Raw genomic sequence first — 17,777 nt, 5'->3', positions numbered from 1 at the left:
AAACACTCAGAGAGTTGTCATACAACTATGTATATTGTTTGTAAAATAATTACAAATATAAAATAAAATATATAAAGCAAATTATAACAATTTAAATTAAACAATTAATATTGCATGCAATTTACTTTGCATGAATTAATATTGCCTGAGTTTTAATGCATTCCTTTTTTCAGCTGCTTTATGGAAATAACATTTTCAAATATTTTTTAAATGCCACAAAACTTGGACCAGCTTTAACACAAATGTGTTTTAGCTTTCATCCGCTCTGCTTTTTGACCATGGACATCTTTAACCGTTGCACTGCATCTGTGCGTCGGATTTTTAAAACGCTGTGTCAAGTTAAAATAAGTGATTTGAAAAAGTATTAGTGTTGCATCTTTAATTTTAAATGCAAGAACACAGTCTGTTTGAACCTTCAAGACATTTATTTAATTCCTGCTGCCATCATGTGAAGAGATTTTTTCTTCTCCGCTTCGGTCTACTGCTCAGGAGTCCCATCAGACAGGCACTAAAAAAGCTCCAAATAGTGCATTTCTGCCCTGTCAACAACAGTAAACAAGGAAGGATACACAAAGAATGCATTTGTGTATATTTTATCTTTATTCTGAGACCATTTCCTAGTGCTGCCGTGTTTCCTGTTCACTCTGAACTGTAATGCCCTAAAAAGCCTGTTTGTCATTTCGCTGGCTGCAGTGACAGCCATATATGGAAGGAAGCTGACGAAACAAATTATAGATGCAGCATCTCTCCACTTTGTTAAAGAGTGTACAGTCTAACAGCCAGCTTTACCTGGCTTTTATATCTGTTGAATTGAAAAACTGGTATTTTACTAGACTGTGAAAGAGTGGTTTTCTTTGGTTACTAAATAATACTGCTCTGACTATATCCTGCACCAACTTTCCCTTGCTGCAACCAGCGCTACCGGTAAATATCTTTTTCTCTCTGTCAATTATGTGGTAGATCATTTTCTTCCAGAGAGAGAGAGAGAGAGAGTGATGGTAAAAGAGAGAGGTCTCCCTGCAGGCAGGAGGCGATGAATGTTATCTTTCTCTTCCCACAATAGAATGTCTCACTCCCTTCCACAAAGCCTCCTTTGTGATCAGTTGTATTGGCAGGTGTTGTGTTGTTGTAGTTGTTTTCATTTACTAGGTGCTTTTTGTCCTATAATTGTTTCTTTTTCCACTTACATCACACATATAAACAGCTGAGCTTTTCTTGGACCCCACATGACATGCTAATTGCTTCGGCCTCTGAGAGGTAGGGAGAATCGCATTCTGGTCGAATATAAGTTGTTTCTAAACCAGATACTCTGTTTTTCACACAAGTAAAAGTGAAAACAGGACAGACTTTCCTATGCAACGACCACATGAGTGTGTATGTAAATGCTTTACAAGTTTATATAGGCCTAGTGTAGAGAAGAAGAACAGAGAGAAAAAACAGGAACATATGTCAAACATATGAGGCTCATCATGACTCCTTCCTACAACAGCAATAACACTTGAAACAAAACAGATCTAAGAATCCTGATTCAACACTGCCCTCCACTGGACAATATAAGCAGTGCATGCAGTATCACGTGTTCAATGGGAAGCACTGCCTGGCACTATCATGACCCCCATAAACCCTGAACAAAGAGAGACTGGAAACATACTTACAAATAGCTAACAGATCGCTCACACTGATTTTCATAATTAAATTAAGAATGAAAAAAATCAATAATTTTATTTGCACTAATGCAACACTCAAGGCACTGTACTTGATCATGCTCAAAATATTTGTTTTCAATGTCTTTGAAAGAAGTCTCTTGTGCTCAACAAGGCTGCATTTATTTGATCAAAAACACAGTAAAAACATACATTTTGTGAAATATTATTACAATTTAAAATAGCTGTTTTCTATTACAATATATTTTAAAATGTTTTTTTTTTTTTTTGTGATGGCAAAGCTGAATTTTCAGCATCATTAATCTAGTCTTCAGTATCACGGGACCCAGGAATAGACTTTTGTCCACTGTAGTATATTTTAGTGAACTTCTCTGACACCATACATGTCACAAGTCAAAATCTGGGTGCCCTGTAAAGAGCACATTCAGGACTTTTCAGAGATACCAAATGTTTGGAGGTTTCACCATGTAAACAACTTATCCTTGGTCTTTAAAAATGTCTGACATTAATTTAGTGATCAAATTTAGCACTCTTATGGAAATATGATAATATATTGTAATTGTAATTCAAATCGGACTACTTTTCAAATTGTATTTCATAAACCAACATCTCAGGAAAACGTTATGGGGTTTCAAATCAAAAAATGACTTTCTGTTACGGAAGAGGGCATTGATTTCATAAATGTCCACTGTACAGGACATCAGGACTTAAATCATGTTTATCAGGCATTTTGGGAGACACAACAAGTGAATATGGAAATAAATTATACATCAATATTCCTATGAAATATGAAATATTATTATTAAAATGTTGCTAATTATTACTCTAATAATTACACTTCTTTTTCCATTAAATGCTGCTCCAAAGAACACATTAATGTGCGCATTAGATACATTTTACCAGCATACTGCATGAAGTAAAATGGTGTATCAATTCATTCCGTTATATATCTCTGTATCTTTCATAACATAGTTGAGAATTATCTTTATACAAATTTTGGTTAAAAAAAATCCCGAAACACCAAAATGTATTGGTGATTGAAAAAAAAAAATCCCATTGTTTTTACCTATACAAATAATTTCATGTCATTTTATTTTTTAAACAACTGAGTCCTGGTGTCCACTACAGAGGACATAGCAGAACATAAATAAAATATAATTTTTCAAAAACTTTTTTTTTTTTTTTTATGCTCTAAACAATGTGATGACGTGAAACAAACTAAATTCAAAAAACTTTTTTTTTCTGGGTCTCAGGAGGGTATTTGAAATACATTTTGATCAATTTAATGCATCCTTGCTGAATAAAAGTATTAATTTCCTTGAGAGAAAAAATCTTACTGTTACTGACCCCTACTTTTGAACGGTAGTGTAAGTATCAAGTATTATTTTAAACAGTATTATCCTACATTGTCACATAACATTACTGTGTTTGTCACTGCGGCAGCATTTATTCATTGTCCGAACTGCCCTTTTATCAGGAAGTGTAAGGCCAACACAGACATTAATAAACAGCAGGGCAGAGGGAAAAATGACCAAACGTTTCCTGTCATTGTACAGCAAATATCACTCAAAAGCTCTATTCTGCTTCATATGTCTCCTAGTGTTCAGTGGCGAAAACAAACAATGTCATGGGATATTTTTATCCCAGAGAAACTAGTTTATGTTTTTGTAGTGATAAAGTCACCGTCAAGTCCTTCTTGGAAAAGGCGGAGAGCCAGGCATTGCAACTAGTTATGCTAACTAGTCCTGACTCTTTAAATCCACAACACTGTAGATATTAGGGGTGTGCAAAGCAGCCGGTATTTGTATCTGTATTTGTATTTGTTGAGAGGGGAAAAGTATTTGTATTTGTATTTGTATTCGAGTAAATTTCAAAATAGGTGTAAAAATCCATTTTTTTTGCGTTACACTTCTAATTTACGTTATAGTGTAAGTATTCTTTAATTATATCCATTATAATAATTATGGATATGCAATATTGGTTGATGTTTTTCCATAAATCCAGCAATGAACATGTAACAAGGAACGTCATTGAAAAGAAAATAACATAACAGCCATTACCTACGTTAATGTTACTCTGTCAACAGCCTATTGTCTAAATTACCAAGCTAACAGAGCTACTAGTGTTGTCACGGTGCCAAAATTTCAGTATTCGGTACCAATACCTGTGAAAATCCACGGTTCTCGGTAACAATTTCGGTAAAGCTTAATTTAGATTAAATTTACATATATTAAAGTTTATATCACGGTTACAAAGATGGAAACTGTAGTATTAAAAACACTACATTAATATTACATTTGTTAGATAACAATAGATAAAATGACCTAACAATAAACAATAGTTAGGCTATATACTGTCGCAATTATTCTCCTTGGGGTTCATTTAAAAATACATTTTTAAAATCAAAAGTTAACATTATTTATGTTAACATTATTTAATGCACAATGAATGAAGTGAACAAACATGACCAATCAAGTGTTTGTATTAAATAACATTCACAAACATTAATTAATGTTGTAAAAATATATTGTTCACTCAATGTGTTGATGTTAGATGCGCATTAAGTAATGTTAATGAATGGTATCTTATTGTAGTGTTACCAAACAGGAGATAAAACATGTTTTATTTGACTTGACTGTACTTATATTTAATCCAAAACTGCATTCATATTTAATTTTAAAAGAGCTTTTTAAACCTGCTAAGAGTTATCCAGCCAAGAATAAGCCTAGAACTGCTTTTCTGACGGACTGATATTAATGACAAAATGACGGCTTTTTTATTTCATTTCTCATCTCCATAAATATATCTAAAGCTAATGCAAGGGCTAGAAATCAATTAATTCTTTGCTGATACTTCGTAATCATGAAGAGCGCAGTTCGCACGCTTTCTCCTTTCCACAAGCGCTTGCCCTCCCGTGGCGTCTGTCGTTGCTATGCAGCGCGCCGCTCGCTTCTATTATAAGCGCGCTTGCCGCGCGCCTACATTTGAAATCTGCACGCGCAAAAAACGCGCTATGTGAACTACCCCTTATGACAACGTGACATTAGCCTAATCCAAAATATTTCAGCCACCACATCAGCAGCACCGCCGGTCGCCATGTCTCATGAGGAAACGCAGCTTTTTGATATAAAGTTTTTCTTGTTCCCGAATACAAATATTTGTAAAAGTATTTGTTCGAAATAAGTATTCGTAAAAAACACATTATTTGTGCTTTCCGAATACCGTATTCGGGTTCGGCTCCACCCCTAGTAGATATGCTCTATGTGTTTAGTTTTGATTAAATGAATCCCCCAGGTACTCCGACATTTTGACTTTGTATGGAATCTTTCATTAAAAATTATTTTCTCGAAATGATGTCTAGGATAATTGCTGCTTGATTTATGCTTGATATATAACTTTTATTTTGATTACATTTACATTTATTCATTTGGCAGCTTTTATCCAAAGTGACTTACATGGCATTTCAGGGTACACATTTTACATTCTTATCAGTTCTTGATAAGAAGAACTGATTCTTAAAGATTATAAAGTCTCTGCTCATGACTACTGATACATAAATGAATAACATTTAAGTTTGTAATGTGTTACATTTAAGTTTCATAACGCTTCTGCGAGTGTGTTTGTCAGATTATGGAAGGAAGAAGCGCATCAAAGGCTGGTGTGACCTCACCACCTCGATCTGTCACCCTCCACATCTGTACCAATAAACACTTCCTCCTGTAACCATTGATAGCCATCTCTATCTCACCCACACAATGGGGACTTTCCTGCAAACTTTCCATTCCAGCAAACTGTCCTTAACTTTCCTGGCTTTTGGATTATTGAAGAAAGTAAGATCTGTGACTAATAAAAGCTCATGATTCTTAAAGTTTTGTACATCTAACAATCTTAAAAAAATGAACAAAAAACTATGAATTGTAAAGCGTAAATACAATTGGCAGAAGTCAAAAGCTAAACGTTGGCTATAAACGAACTACACCATGGTCACATGACTTCAACATCACCATCACTAAGCTTCCAAGTTCCAACTACTAATTTTTTTTCCCTAATAATAGTTTGCAAGAGCGCGATTGTAAACAAAACAAGGCTGTGAAAGCGAACTAGTAAGTAGATAAGTACACCATGTTCGGCTGATGACATTTCATCTCCTCGACAGCCTCTATAGTGCCATTTAGTCACTTGTTAGCAACCGCCTTTTACAAGACAAGTAAAAGCTTTAAAAGAAAAATCACAAGTGGGGTAATACTGATTTTTATATTGTGGAATAAAGTGTGAGTGTCTTCAGCTTGTGTTCACCACAGACCTTATTTCAGCCATTTAACCAAAAACCAATAAAAAAACCCACTGACTTCAGGACGATGGAACCGGAGGTGCTAAAATGCTAACTTTTGGCCTACAAAACACCACTCTATTATGGATGACATGTATGTGATGACGTGTTTTTCGGTACGAGGGAGGAACAACCTGCCACTCACTTTGTAGGCCAAAACGTGGAAGCGAGTTAGCATTTTAGCACTTCAGCTTTCATCGTCCCAAAGTCAATGGGTTTTTTGAATGGGTTTTTGGTTAAATAACTGAAATAAGGTCTGTGATAAACACAAGCTCAAGACACTTTCAAGTTTATTTTACGACATAAAATACATCAGTATTACCCCACTCGTGATTTTTTAAAGCTGTTACGCGTCTTCAAAAAGAAGGATGCTAACAAGTGGCTAAATGCCATTGTTACTGTTCGTATCACTGTGTAGTGCTGAGGAAGCCTCTGGAGCTGAAATTCAGATATGGTAATGGCCGTTTTGTTTCTGGCATGTGCTGTAAATGGTAGACCAATCACAACAGACTGGGTCATCTGACCAATCAGAGCAGAGGAAACTCTCAGGAAGGATGGATATATAGAGACTGAATCCTTTAGCGAGCGTTTCAGACATTGTGAGAAAAGAGGTGATGTGCAATGTATATTTTGAGAAAATGAAAGTGTTTTTTGAAATTGGATGCATGTAATCCTATTATAGGAGACCTCAAAAACAAACAAGATAGCATAATAGTGGCACTTTAAGTTTAAAATTTTGTTTTATCTATTTGTACACACTTTTCCTATCAATTTTCCTCAATCAACTGAAATCAATATGTTGTTTAACTGCACAATACTGTCTGCAAATGTAATCAATACTTTAAGATTAGTGTTTTTTCATTCAATCATAAATTGAACATTAAAATAAACATGCAAAAAGGATGTTTTCTAATTTTCTCATATAAACCATATAATGAACTATTGCTTTAAGTGTAAGTCAATGGAACTTGTGGGCCTGTAATAGAGATAAAAAGCAAGCAGAGAGCAGACGTGTGACATAGTCAATAGAAACTGTGGAGGAAACTAGAAACCGTGAGAAAAACAAACACAGAAAAAAATCACTCCACTTCAGCTTTAGAGAGTAAAACATGGCTCAAGCCGTGCGTCTACATGTAATCTGTCATACCTCTGTTTTTTTTACCCTCTCACTGCTGTTTGTTTTCTGCTGACCACTACTAGACTGAGGTCAAAGATAAAGCCAGCGCGAACAGCTGCCAAAAACACTGACACGCAATACAAGCACACAGTGCTACAGTAAATGAAGGACACATAGTTTAATTAATGTATCAGGATATATATTGCAGCATTGACAAATTTGGCAAGGTGCTTCCTAGTACAGCAAGGCACAAATAATGTTTATATATATATATAGTGAATAAATATGTGTGCAGCTGACTGTAATAGAGAGCTAATCCCCAGGGCCAAATCACTTCCTTCTGATTTGTTTGATCAACAGAGAGAAAAAACTGAGTCAACACATTAAAACAAATCAATTATATTTGCGTTAATTCGTTCAGTTAATATTTTTGACCAGTGATTTCATACATAAAGAAATATTTTGTTTACTTCTTACCCTGCATGTAAATGTCCTTGCATTTCACTATTCACTGTGATTTTTTTTATAAGCAGCCCATTGAGAAAACCCATTAAAATCATTGCATTCTGTCTGAGTCAGAGTGGTTGAGCTAAAGTTTTTCTTGACATTGTTAATGACTACATTTTAGATTTCAGTAAATAGTTGTTATAGTTAATTGTTAACAATCTGTTCTATAAATAGAGTCAACTAAATGCAATCCTTAATCCCTAAAAGAAAAATTGAGCCATAACAGTCAAGAGGCTGCAGTACCTGTTGTTCTGGAATGTACATTTTTCTGTGTAAAATTCTTTCATAAGTGATAAGAGTGTAATATGGCACATAAGCTCCAGCTATTTAACATTCTTTCAAGGCACTAAATACTTATGGAGACTATTCAATTTGTGAAACATTTTACCATGCCTTTTATAATACAGATTTATTGTTTTACTCTAGTCCTAGGTCTAGAATTTCTATGAAAAAGGCAGATTTTATTGCGACAAATTACCCAAATTCTATGAAATGATATGTATAATCTATGAAAATAAAATGAAAAACTTATGAATCATTCTAATGTAACTAACCGTTTCAATAATTATTGTGTGATTTTTTTTTATTTTTATAATTATAAAAAAAAAGATTTTCAAAAAGATTTTAATTTCCTCTCCATTTTTTTCAGAAGGTATTGTAGGCTACTTGATTGCCAATATTTTTACTGTCCATAATTTCCAATCAAGCTGTTGGCTAAATTAGTAAAATTATGCAAGAAGTGTGAAAATACTTACTTAGGCTATGTGTATTTATAATAGCCTACATGTCTGTCATCTCATTTGATTTGTTAATTGTTTGTACAGAAATTAGAATAGTGTGAAAAGTGTTTTAAGAGAGTTTAAAGGGCCAAAGTTCCCATTGTTGATAAACCATTAGGCTAATCGTTGATTTATTTACAGAAAAGTGCGATGTTGAAAGGTTGACATTTCACGTCAAATTGCCAGTTTGCTGGTGGTTACCCCGTTACGATTCATTATGAATTATTTCACAAAAGCAACATTTAAAACAATCCATCATCATCATAGTCCAGAGTCTCCAGACCCAAGCAGTTCCCCTTTTCAATTTCCCCTCCTCACAACCAAGCACCCTCATTACTAGAAGCCAACAAACTTTCAATTTCCATGACAACCTCTGTTTGAATCTGGGTTTAAAGTGGGAATATCGGGAATATCCCGGACTGGCGCAAAAATCCTCTCCAGCCGACATGATTAACGATGGGAAATGAAGTCTCGCAGCTGCCACACGTCAAAACGAGCAAATATTTTCCAAGTAGAAATACAATTAATTTAAGTTGTTGTTGACATACCCAAAACATAGGCTACCTTAATTATTAAAAAATATACTCTCTTAAAAAAAACAAAAAAAAACATGCTCTATTTAAACTATATTGATCCACTATGAGGGTCCTACCTGAGTAGGCTACTGTCCAAGCGACTAAATCCCGTGCGAAGAAATAAACGTTAACGTGACGTAAACAAGTTAAACTCGTGTTGTTTAATCTTCACGAACAGCGCGTGAAGCGTGTACTCGCGCTATCCAGAGGCGTCTGCGAATGCCCACCTCTTTTACTTTCAAAGCAGAGAGAGAGAAAAAATAAACCCTCCTGTCCTTGTTTTCACAGTTCCAGAGGAGTAAAGTCATGAGGCAGCTGATAGTTAATGAAAAATCAACAGTCATTTGGTTCTCTCCTCAACAAATCAACAGCCAGACATGTCAATGAATCACTGAGACTTCACTCACTGCCAAACCTCGTATGATTGATTCTTTTGTCAGACTGATTGATTGGGTTATTTTTAAACAAATGCCATTAGTGTCAATTTCAACCTACCAAGAGTAAACTCACAGTTAGCCCATCTTAGAACCGAGTTTAAACGTAACAGTCTGATAATCTATTATTGATGTGCTGGTTTTGTTTTATTTGATTATGTTCTTAGTTTACAGTTTTGCCACTATAAAATGTGAACAAAAGTGTATTATGTAAAAGTATTAAGTGTCAAACTTTATGTAATTTCAAGGGTTAATCTCACAAAAATCTCTCTTTTCATACAACCTGAAAAGTTGTTGCAATAAAATCTGATTTTGTCATTAAAATAAAAGTATAGAAAAATGTTTTAAAATAAAAAACATGAAATGGTACTTTGAAACAAACACACACAAAAACTGCTAAAGAAAACACATTTGTGTAACTAGACTTGGACTCGATATTAGATATAGCTTTTGTGACAATGCACTTGTGTAGATAGATTTCAATAAATGTAACTCCTCATTTGTAAGTCGCTTTGGATAAAAGCGTCTGCTAAATGATTAAATGTAAATGTAATTAAAATACTATTAAAATAGACTTAATATTCTTCATGTATAATATTAATTCTTCATTCTTCATATGTATATATATATATATATATATATATGAAGAGTTCAGATGCAAAAGCCTCTAAGTGACATTTTCTTCTAGAATGATCATTTTTATCAAGCTTGTATATTAAAGTTCGGTAATGTCACTTAAATGACAATTCATAGGTAATTTTCATTGCCATTTAAGTGAAATTACTGAACTTAAATATACGAGCTTGATCAAAATGATCATTCTAGAAGAAAATTTCAGATGTCACTTAGAGGCTTTTGCATCTGAACTCTTCATATATATATATATAGCCTATATATGAAGAATATATATATATATATATATATACTATATATAATATATATACTTTGTTTGTAATAAAAAAAATATATATATATATATATATATATATATATATACTTTATTTTATTTTTATTACAACAAAAGTACCAAAGTATATCATCTTAAAAAGAAGGGTCTTGGAGAAAGGGAAGACTTGGGGTCAAAAGGTAGAAAAGCACTGATCTACATTTGATATACTTATTTAACACTAGAGGGCGCCCTGTAGCCATGCATTTTTGGATGATTGACTATAATGCTAACCAAATATTCACAAATTATCCGACCATGCCACGGAGTGGCTCTTACATCCCATGATTTCTATGTTATTGTACATAACTTTATTGTCCTTGCTGGAAATCTCAGTTGAAGAAGGGAATGTTGTGGTTGGCTTTGTCACTTTTTGGCTCTGCTTTTACCTTTTCCTCATCTTCTTATCTTTACTTAGGCCTACTCATTCTCCCATTGTCTCACCGCTAATCTTATTACAATTGCTGATACTGAGTTTGGAAAGTCTGTATTACAAATATCAGTTAGGGGAAAAACTTCAAGGCATAGGAAACCTGTTTTCATGAAGGTTTTTTATTTGAGATCCTCCTCATGCATTACACTGAGATAACAGCATATTTTTCACTACAGTACTACAAACTTTGTAAACAGTCAAAAAAATGCCATTGGTGTGTCCCAAATTGCATACTTATGCACTATTCTATTACATTTTGTAATATAACCTGTTAAATGTCACGGGCCCACTGGTGGGCCCAAATCCATTACATATTTAAAACAGTAATATCCTATACTAAACCTAAACTAATCTTGACAAACTATATATCATTTGAAAGCTTACAATCTCTAGTTTTCATATTTGGTGAATGATTTTCTAAATAAATTACAGAGGAGCCGTAATTTATCAATTTGCAACAAGAATATTTTCATATTCCTAAGGCGTGTTCAGACCTTTATTTTGAAATAGCAATGAACATGAAAAATCATGAAAGAATGGTAGAAACCTGTTTGTTTTCATGCCAAGAGTTCAAAAGATAGCATCCATTCAATTATTTTAGAAAAAAGGGTCTGAAAATTTTTCAAATATGAAGAAAAAAATAATAGATTCACCATTTGTGATGTGGCAGCGAGCTATAGCGCACAAACATGTTCTTTTTATTGTTGAATTCATATCAAAATCTGCCAAACTTCCCATATTACTTCTGAATAGAATGTCTACTTCATAAATTGCATGAAAATTGTGGAAATAATGGTTCAGATCACTCAAACCACATATGGAAATGGAGGCGCCCTTATATGGGCAGTAATGGAGTCTGGTTGTCACCTAGTGAAAAAGTTTGGTACTGCGCCCAAACAAAATCTTACTGAAAGCTCATTTTTTGAGATATCAACCTAAATTTTGAAACACAACTTGTTCAGATTTTTTACTTTGATTTTTTTGCAGTTTTAGAGTCACCCAGGTTTTAAAAAAATATATTTCATATAAAATATTAATAATTTTTTTTTTTACATTGTACATTACCATCAACTCAAACTAATATAACTTTTTTTCTGTTTCACTTTCTTAATTTATTTCACTTGTACAGCAATCTGCCAAATGTCTTCTTTAAAACAAGACCAATTGTACGTCTATACTCCAAAGCATTCTTTAATTACAATCATTTAAGTTTGAAATGTGCATTTTCATGTCTACTCAAAAAAAGGGGGGTGACAGTTAACAGGATAAATAGTGCGATTAGCGTGTTCACACTGAAAATTCCAAATAGAAACTCTATAAGTGCAAGTGTATAGTAACGTGAGAAACAACAACAAAAGTTCTCAGACAAACCGCAGACAGACAAAGATGTGGAAGTACATGTCAAACTTAAGATGTGCAAATGACACACAAGATGAGTTGTGAAATCACCAGGGGATGTTTTTGCCCTCCCAATCTAAAAGAGTTCCACTGTCTTTCTCGGTGAGGCTTGTGATGACTTTCATCATACCGCTGACACTCTCAGCTGTCGCAAGGGGAGCCTGAGGGTGCCATGAGAAAAATCACAAACGTGAGGATGCCAAAGAAAGCAGAACACTGAGATGAATATAAAAACACATTTGGAAAAAGCACTTTGTATTACCCGTGGGCCTCCCATTTCTGTCTGGACCCATCCTGGATGGAGAGACATAACTAGAATGCCATCTTTTTTAAAATCCTCCGCCAAGCAGCAAGTTAACATGTTCAGTGCAGCCTGAAGTATAGAAACACTCATGACGTTGTAGTTTTAATAGTGATTTAAGAGTAAAATAAAGGCTGTGGTAAAACGTTCATGTTTTGTACAGTAAAAACCTTCAAGAAGCACCGTACCTTGCTGACCCGATAGGGGTACATTGGAGAGATTGAGAAATTTTCAGGGCATCTGGTGATGGATGACAGCAGTGTGGAGACATTGACGACAGCCGATCTACTGGAAGACATGCTTGTCTGATGAGGAAACTGAGCTGCGGCCTTGCACAGGAGCGGATGGAAATTCTGAAAATGAATCAATGTCAATTAAAAGGAAAGTGTTACATCATAATTATACAAAGTTTTCACAGCAAAATTTTCTTGCTCAGTATTTTGCATTGTTTTCCAGTACAAATATCTAAACATTCTTAAAGTGGCCCTATTATGCTTTTTCGAATTTTACATTTCATGCAGTGTGTAGTTTGTGAACGTAAAAGGTCTGTTGTTTCCTAAAAGAAAGAATCGATTCTGAACTGCCGAAACGAGTCGTCAGCAATTCCAGTCTCACTTCCTATAACATATCGACGTAAACAAATGTGCATAATACCAGCCTGTGGTCTAACGTCTAGTTTGACCCGCCCCTCAAACGCTGTGGTTGTAGCTGAAGCCTGGAAGAGTTTGGTTTGTGTTGTCTACATGTCAATAAGATGCTGTTTTTTACTGGTTTAGAGAAACTGAATCTTTGAACGAACCGTTTTCAGACTCTTTGAGACGTTAGGTAATGTGCAATGTATTTTAAGAGAAAATTGAAGTGTTTTTTTTACCTTGGATGCACGTAAACCTATTGTAGGAGACCTCCAAAACAAAATTAGGAACCTTTAAATAGCATAATAGGGACACTTGAAATCAAGATTCATTAGTTTGAGATGCAAAATGACTTCTAGTCTTTCAAGTCTAGATGATAAAATGATAAAAATCAGATGAGTTTATGCTCAAAACAAGAAAGAATGTCAGTGGGGTAAGAAAAATAAGCTTAATTCAATCGGAAAACAAGATTATTTTTTACCCCACACCCACAGACACTCTTGTTTTGAACATAAACTCAGTTGATTTTAATACATTTTATATGAAGTAAGTACATTATATAATATGTATTTTTAGATATTTGTGATGGAAAACAAAACAAATACACTAAGTAAGAAAATCATTTTTTTGCAGTGTTGAAGGGTCACACACTTTTGCGATAAGCATGGGTCCTACAACATTAGTCGTGAACACGTCCACCATCTCCCGTTTTCCTGTCTCTGCTAGAGATCCTGGGATGTTCACGCCGGCATTGTTGATGATCAGATTCAGGCCTCTGCCATTTAGTTTGGCTTCCACCAGTTTTGAGGCGTCTGCGATACTAGCCAGACTAGTAGTGTCTTTTGAAAAATGAGGTAGAACAACATTATATTAGCTTATGAGACAATGACTGTCCTAATGAGGAGAATCATGAATCAACCATGATATTACAGCAATGTCCATTATTTTACTATGAATCTCTTACCCAGTTGGATAACAGTGATCACATCCTGGTGCTTCTGAGCTAGTTCCTGGAGTTCCTGAAATACAAGCAGATGCTTCTCAGGAACTTCTAGGAAAATTCATCGTCATAAAATGACAAATCTCACACTAATATCACCCCATAATACAGGAACAGCAGAGTTGCCCAACTCGTTTCAGTGCAATGACTCACCTACAATAGTCTTTGTAAAACTTGAATAGATGGTACAAAGTTCAACAGATGGTACAATGGTCATCACATATATCGAAAACTTGGTGAATGGCATTAATTAAGGGAAAATCTTGATTTTTTTTTACGGTTTCAGCAACGCTTTACAATTTGTTGCCATTAACATTTGGCATCATTATGAACTGTACATTTATTCATCTAAATTAATCTTTAACATTTTAAGTTATATAATTCAAATGATATGAATCAAGTACATTTTATAATGTAATGAAGTATAATAAAGTTGAATGAATAAACTTTATAAATGAGTGTAGCTAAAATGAGTTAATTTATTATAAACAAACATGAATTAACAATGAACAATAGTATATTTACAAATTAACATTAATTTACTTAATGAACTTACATTATGTAAACCAACTGAACCTTTCTTTCCAGAGTTCTCATGGCTTCTTACCTGCGCTCTTGGTCCATTTGGGTCTCTACAACCAGCAAAGATCTGAAGTGGAGACGAGGGTGAATCAACCAACTGGCGAACCAACTCAAGTCCAATTCCACGGTTTGATCCGGTCACCAGAACACTGTCACACATTCTAGATGTCATTATCAGTCAGAGGCTCGTCTGTGACCTACAGTCTGTCTACAATGGAAGGCATGTACGTTAGTGTGTACGTACTGTCATCAGTGTTATGGAGTAATGGTTATGTTTATACACGTCACTGCTCACGCTTATAAGTCCCTCCCAGGCCTTAAAGCCTTCTTCTTCCTGGACAGAGAGAAAACATTTACATTTATTTATTTAGCAGGTATTTTATGCAAAAAATCTTGCAAATGAGACATGCCATATACAACTTAGATAAACAGGTAACATTTCAGATTTCTTCAGTGTTTCATTGTCATTCTGTTACTATACTGTACATTCATTTAAATGCAAAGGAAGGAACTGTCTTGACTATCTGATTTTCTCTCGTTAAAGTTTGACTGCAATTTATGGCCACTGTAATTTATGGTGATGGGACTAATAAAGTATGAAGTAAAGTAGTATATATAGATCCATATATAGTTTTGTCTGATATAATGTCCAATATATATATATTGCTGACTGTCTTTTTTCATAAGAATTTTATTTTTGATTGAACACTGATGATTCCACCGTATACAGTTTCATTTTCAGAAGGAAGTTTTAGAATGAACCACAAACATATCGAGGACCTGATGTGGAAATACATGTTAAACTGCTAAAGCTGCACACATGAACCACACAAGAAATGAGTTGAGTAATCACTGTTGAGTAAAAACTTCAAAATATCTAAACATCCTTAAAACAAGATAAACAAGATATATACATATATATCATTTTAAGCATGAATTTAACAAAATAGTGTGCTTTATGCTTAAAACAATTAAAGAAAATTAAGATTTTATTCAGCAAGGACACATTACATTGAATTTTTTTTTGAAAAATTAGTTTTCAACATTTATAATGATGATGATGATAATAATAATAAATGTTTCTTGAGCATCAAATCAGCATATTATAATGATTTCTGAAGGATCATGTGACACTGGAGACTGGAGTAATGATGCTGAAAATTCAGCTTTGCATCACAGGAATAAATTACATTTAAAAAATTATGAAAACAGAAAAAACAACAACAAAAAAATTGAGCCTTGGTGAGAATAACATTGAATGAACTTTTTCTGTCTTACACAATTTTACTTTATAAGCGAACATATCTTGTTTTTACGAATGTTTAAATATTGACTGAATATGTAACCAATATGAATACTAACTCATATTGTTAACTATGCAACTAAACACTACATAGTTATCTTAAGGTATGCTTACCATTGAGGGATCCTGCAACATTAGTTTTGGTTCACTTCCCATCTTTTTCCTGTTTTTGGATCCTGGATTCTCAAACCAGCATTGTTGATTATCAGATTCAGGCCTTCGTTTCTCAGCTTGACTTTCACCAGCTTTAAAGACTTAATAATATTAGTCAGACAATCAGTGCCTCTTGTGTCACAATACACCATTTATTTACAGCAGAGCTGCAGGAACTAGTTTCAGTGTCACAATGACTTATGAATGAAATATGATATTGATGCCAGGAAGATCAGATTTTGATATACATCATTATGCATCATGTCATGAATGTATTAAAGAAAACTAGTAAAACTAAACCAGAACCAACCTTTATGGGAAAAGTCATGCAGATAAACTTGAAAATGTTTTAATGGTTTTCTTCTCTGTTTATCTTCAAAGCTTTGGATTTGGAGATGAGGGTGATTCAAACGACTGGTGAACCAACTCGAATTGTGTTTCACGCTTTGATCAGAACATCAAAGTTCAGTAAATGTTTAACAAGTGTCATTGCTTACTGAGTCCCTCCCTGAGTCTACAAAAGCCGTTTCTTTGTCAGACTAGATAGAGTAATAACTAAAGGCTATTTCCAGAACATGCGGGTTCTGTCAATGTAATTCCACTGTTATGCTGCCATTTTCTTATAGTCAGTATTTGTACCACAGTCTTGAATTACAGTAAAAATATCTACACATCCTTAAAACAAGATAAATTTACTTGAAAGGCAAAATTGTGTAGGATTATATTATGTGTTTTCAGAAAATATATATTTTAATGAGAGAAAGCATTTTCAACAAATGTAGAATTTGTTTAAAACAAGAAGAAAAAAAAAACATTATGAAAATGTCTGTGGTATTTGATGAAAAAATGGTCAAAGTTAAAGTTGATTTAAAGCACTGGCTATTCAATTTTTTTCTGACATTCAAATCACAGGATGCTGACAGTATATTGCAGAAGTGAATACAATTAGACATTATGGCCACTAGGTGGCAGAACAGAATTGCTTATGTCACCAGGGTAAAAAAAAAAAAAAGAAGAAGAAAGAAGTTGAACCCCCCCTGCCTGAATGAACAATGTTCTTTGGGAAATAATCTGGAGTTGAGTAAACTTTTTTTTTTCAAGTTCAAGGTCAAGGTCATCTGTAAATCAACACACTGATCTTTTATCACACTCAAACACAAAAGAGACGCAAACCAGACTATAACTGACTCTCAGACTCTCTCTCATACCTGTTCACAAGCACTCACAACAGAGAAAAACACAAAACAGCCTGTCCTCTCAAACTAGGACAAAGAGCAGCTGATAGAAACACGTAACCATGGCGACCAGGTGACGTCTCACATTCCGGCTTGAGCTCTCAGATTTCAGATGGGAGGCATGTACCTCCATCATACTGACTAAAACGATGCCAGTCTGAGAAGGTGGCAAGGGCTTATTGACCAGAAAGCCAAGAAAAGAATTAAAAACAGCTGCAGAGAGAAGTGGAGAGTGTTCAGGCCATGCACAGGTGGGCATCCTTAAACTTCCCGCAACAAATCCGCATATTTGCCATGTCACGACTAGTCAGCGATCAAGTGCTTCCCTGTTCCTTGGCCTGTTCTTATAAGTTGTGTGACATCACAGAGGGCATTAGCCTCAAGCTAG

General features: G+C 34.4%; 2 protein-coding genes across 2 annotated transcripts in view; both read right to left on the bottom strand.

The window, feature by feature from the left end:
* Positions 1–9,267, bottom strand: part of ripor1 (RHO family interacting cell polarization regulator 1) — a 75,454-nt gene extending 66,187 nt beyond the window's left edge. Inside the window, exon 1 of the mRNA XM_082182468.1 lies at positions 9,050–9,267. The gene's annotated coding sequence lies outside the window, so the exon portion shown is untranslated. The remainder of the gene's footprint in view (positions 1–9,049) is intronic.
* A 2,780-nt stretch (positions 9,268–12,047) lies between these two features.
* LOC309507759 (C-signal-like) lies at positions 12,048–16,882 on the bottom strand. The gene is made up of 8 exons (XM_082182124.1): positions 16,794–16,882; positions 16,116–16,763; positions 14,724–15,032; positions 14,081–14,135; positions 13,768–13,955; positions 12,673–12,837; positions 12,446–12,556; positions 12,048–12,344 (listed from the first exon to the last, which is right to left on the bottom strand). The coding sequence occupies exons 3-8, from the start codon at positions 14,868–14,870 to the stop codon at positions 12,231–12,233; spliced, it is 780 nt and encodes a 259-aa protein (XP_082038250.1). The 5' UTR covers positions 14,871–15,032; positions 16,116–16,763; positions 16,794–16,882; the 3' UTR covers positions 12,048–12,230.
* Between the last annotated feature and the right edge of the window lie 895 nt (positions 16,883–17,777).

The sequence above is a fragment of the Leuciscus leuciscus genome, assembly GCF_965113295.1.
Source record: "Leuciscus leuciscus genome assembly, chromosome: 10".
Lineage (NCBI taxonomy): Eukaryota > Metazoa > Chordata > Actinopteri > Cypriniformes > Leuciscidae > Leuciscus > Leuciscus leuciscus.
This window is presented reverse-complemented; position numbering and strand designations above follow the sequence as displayed.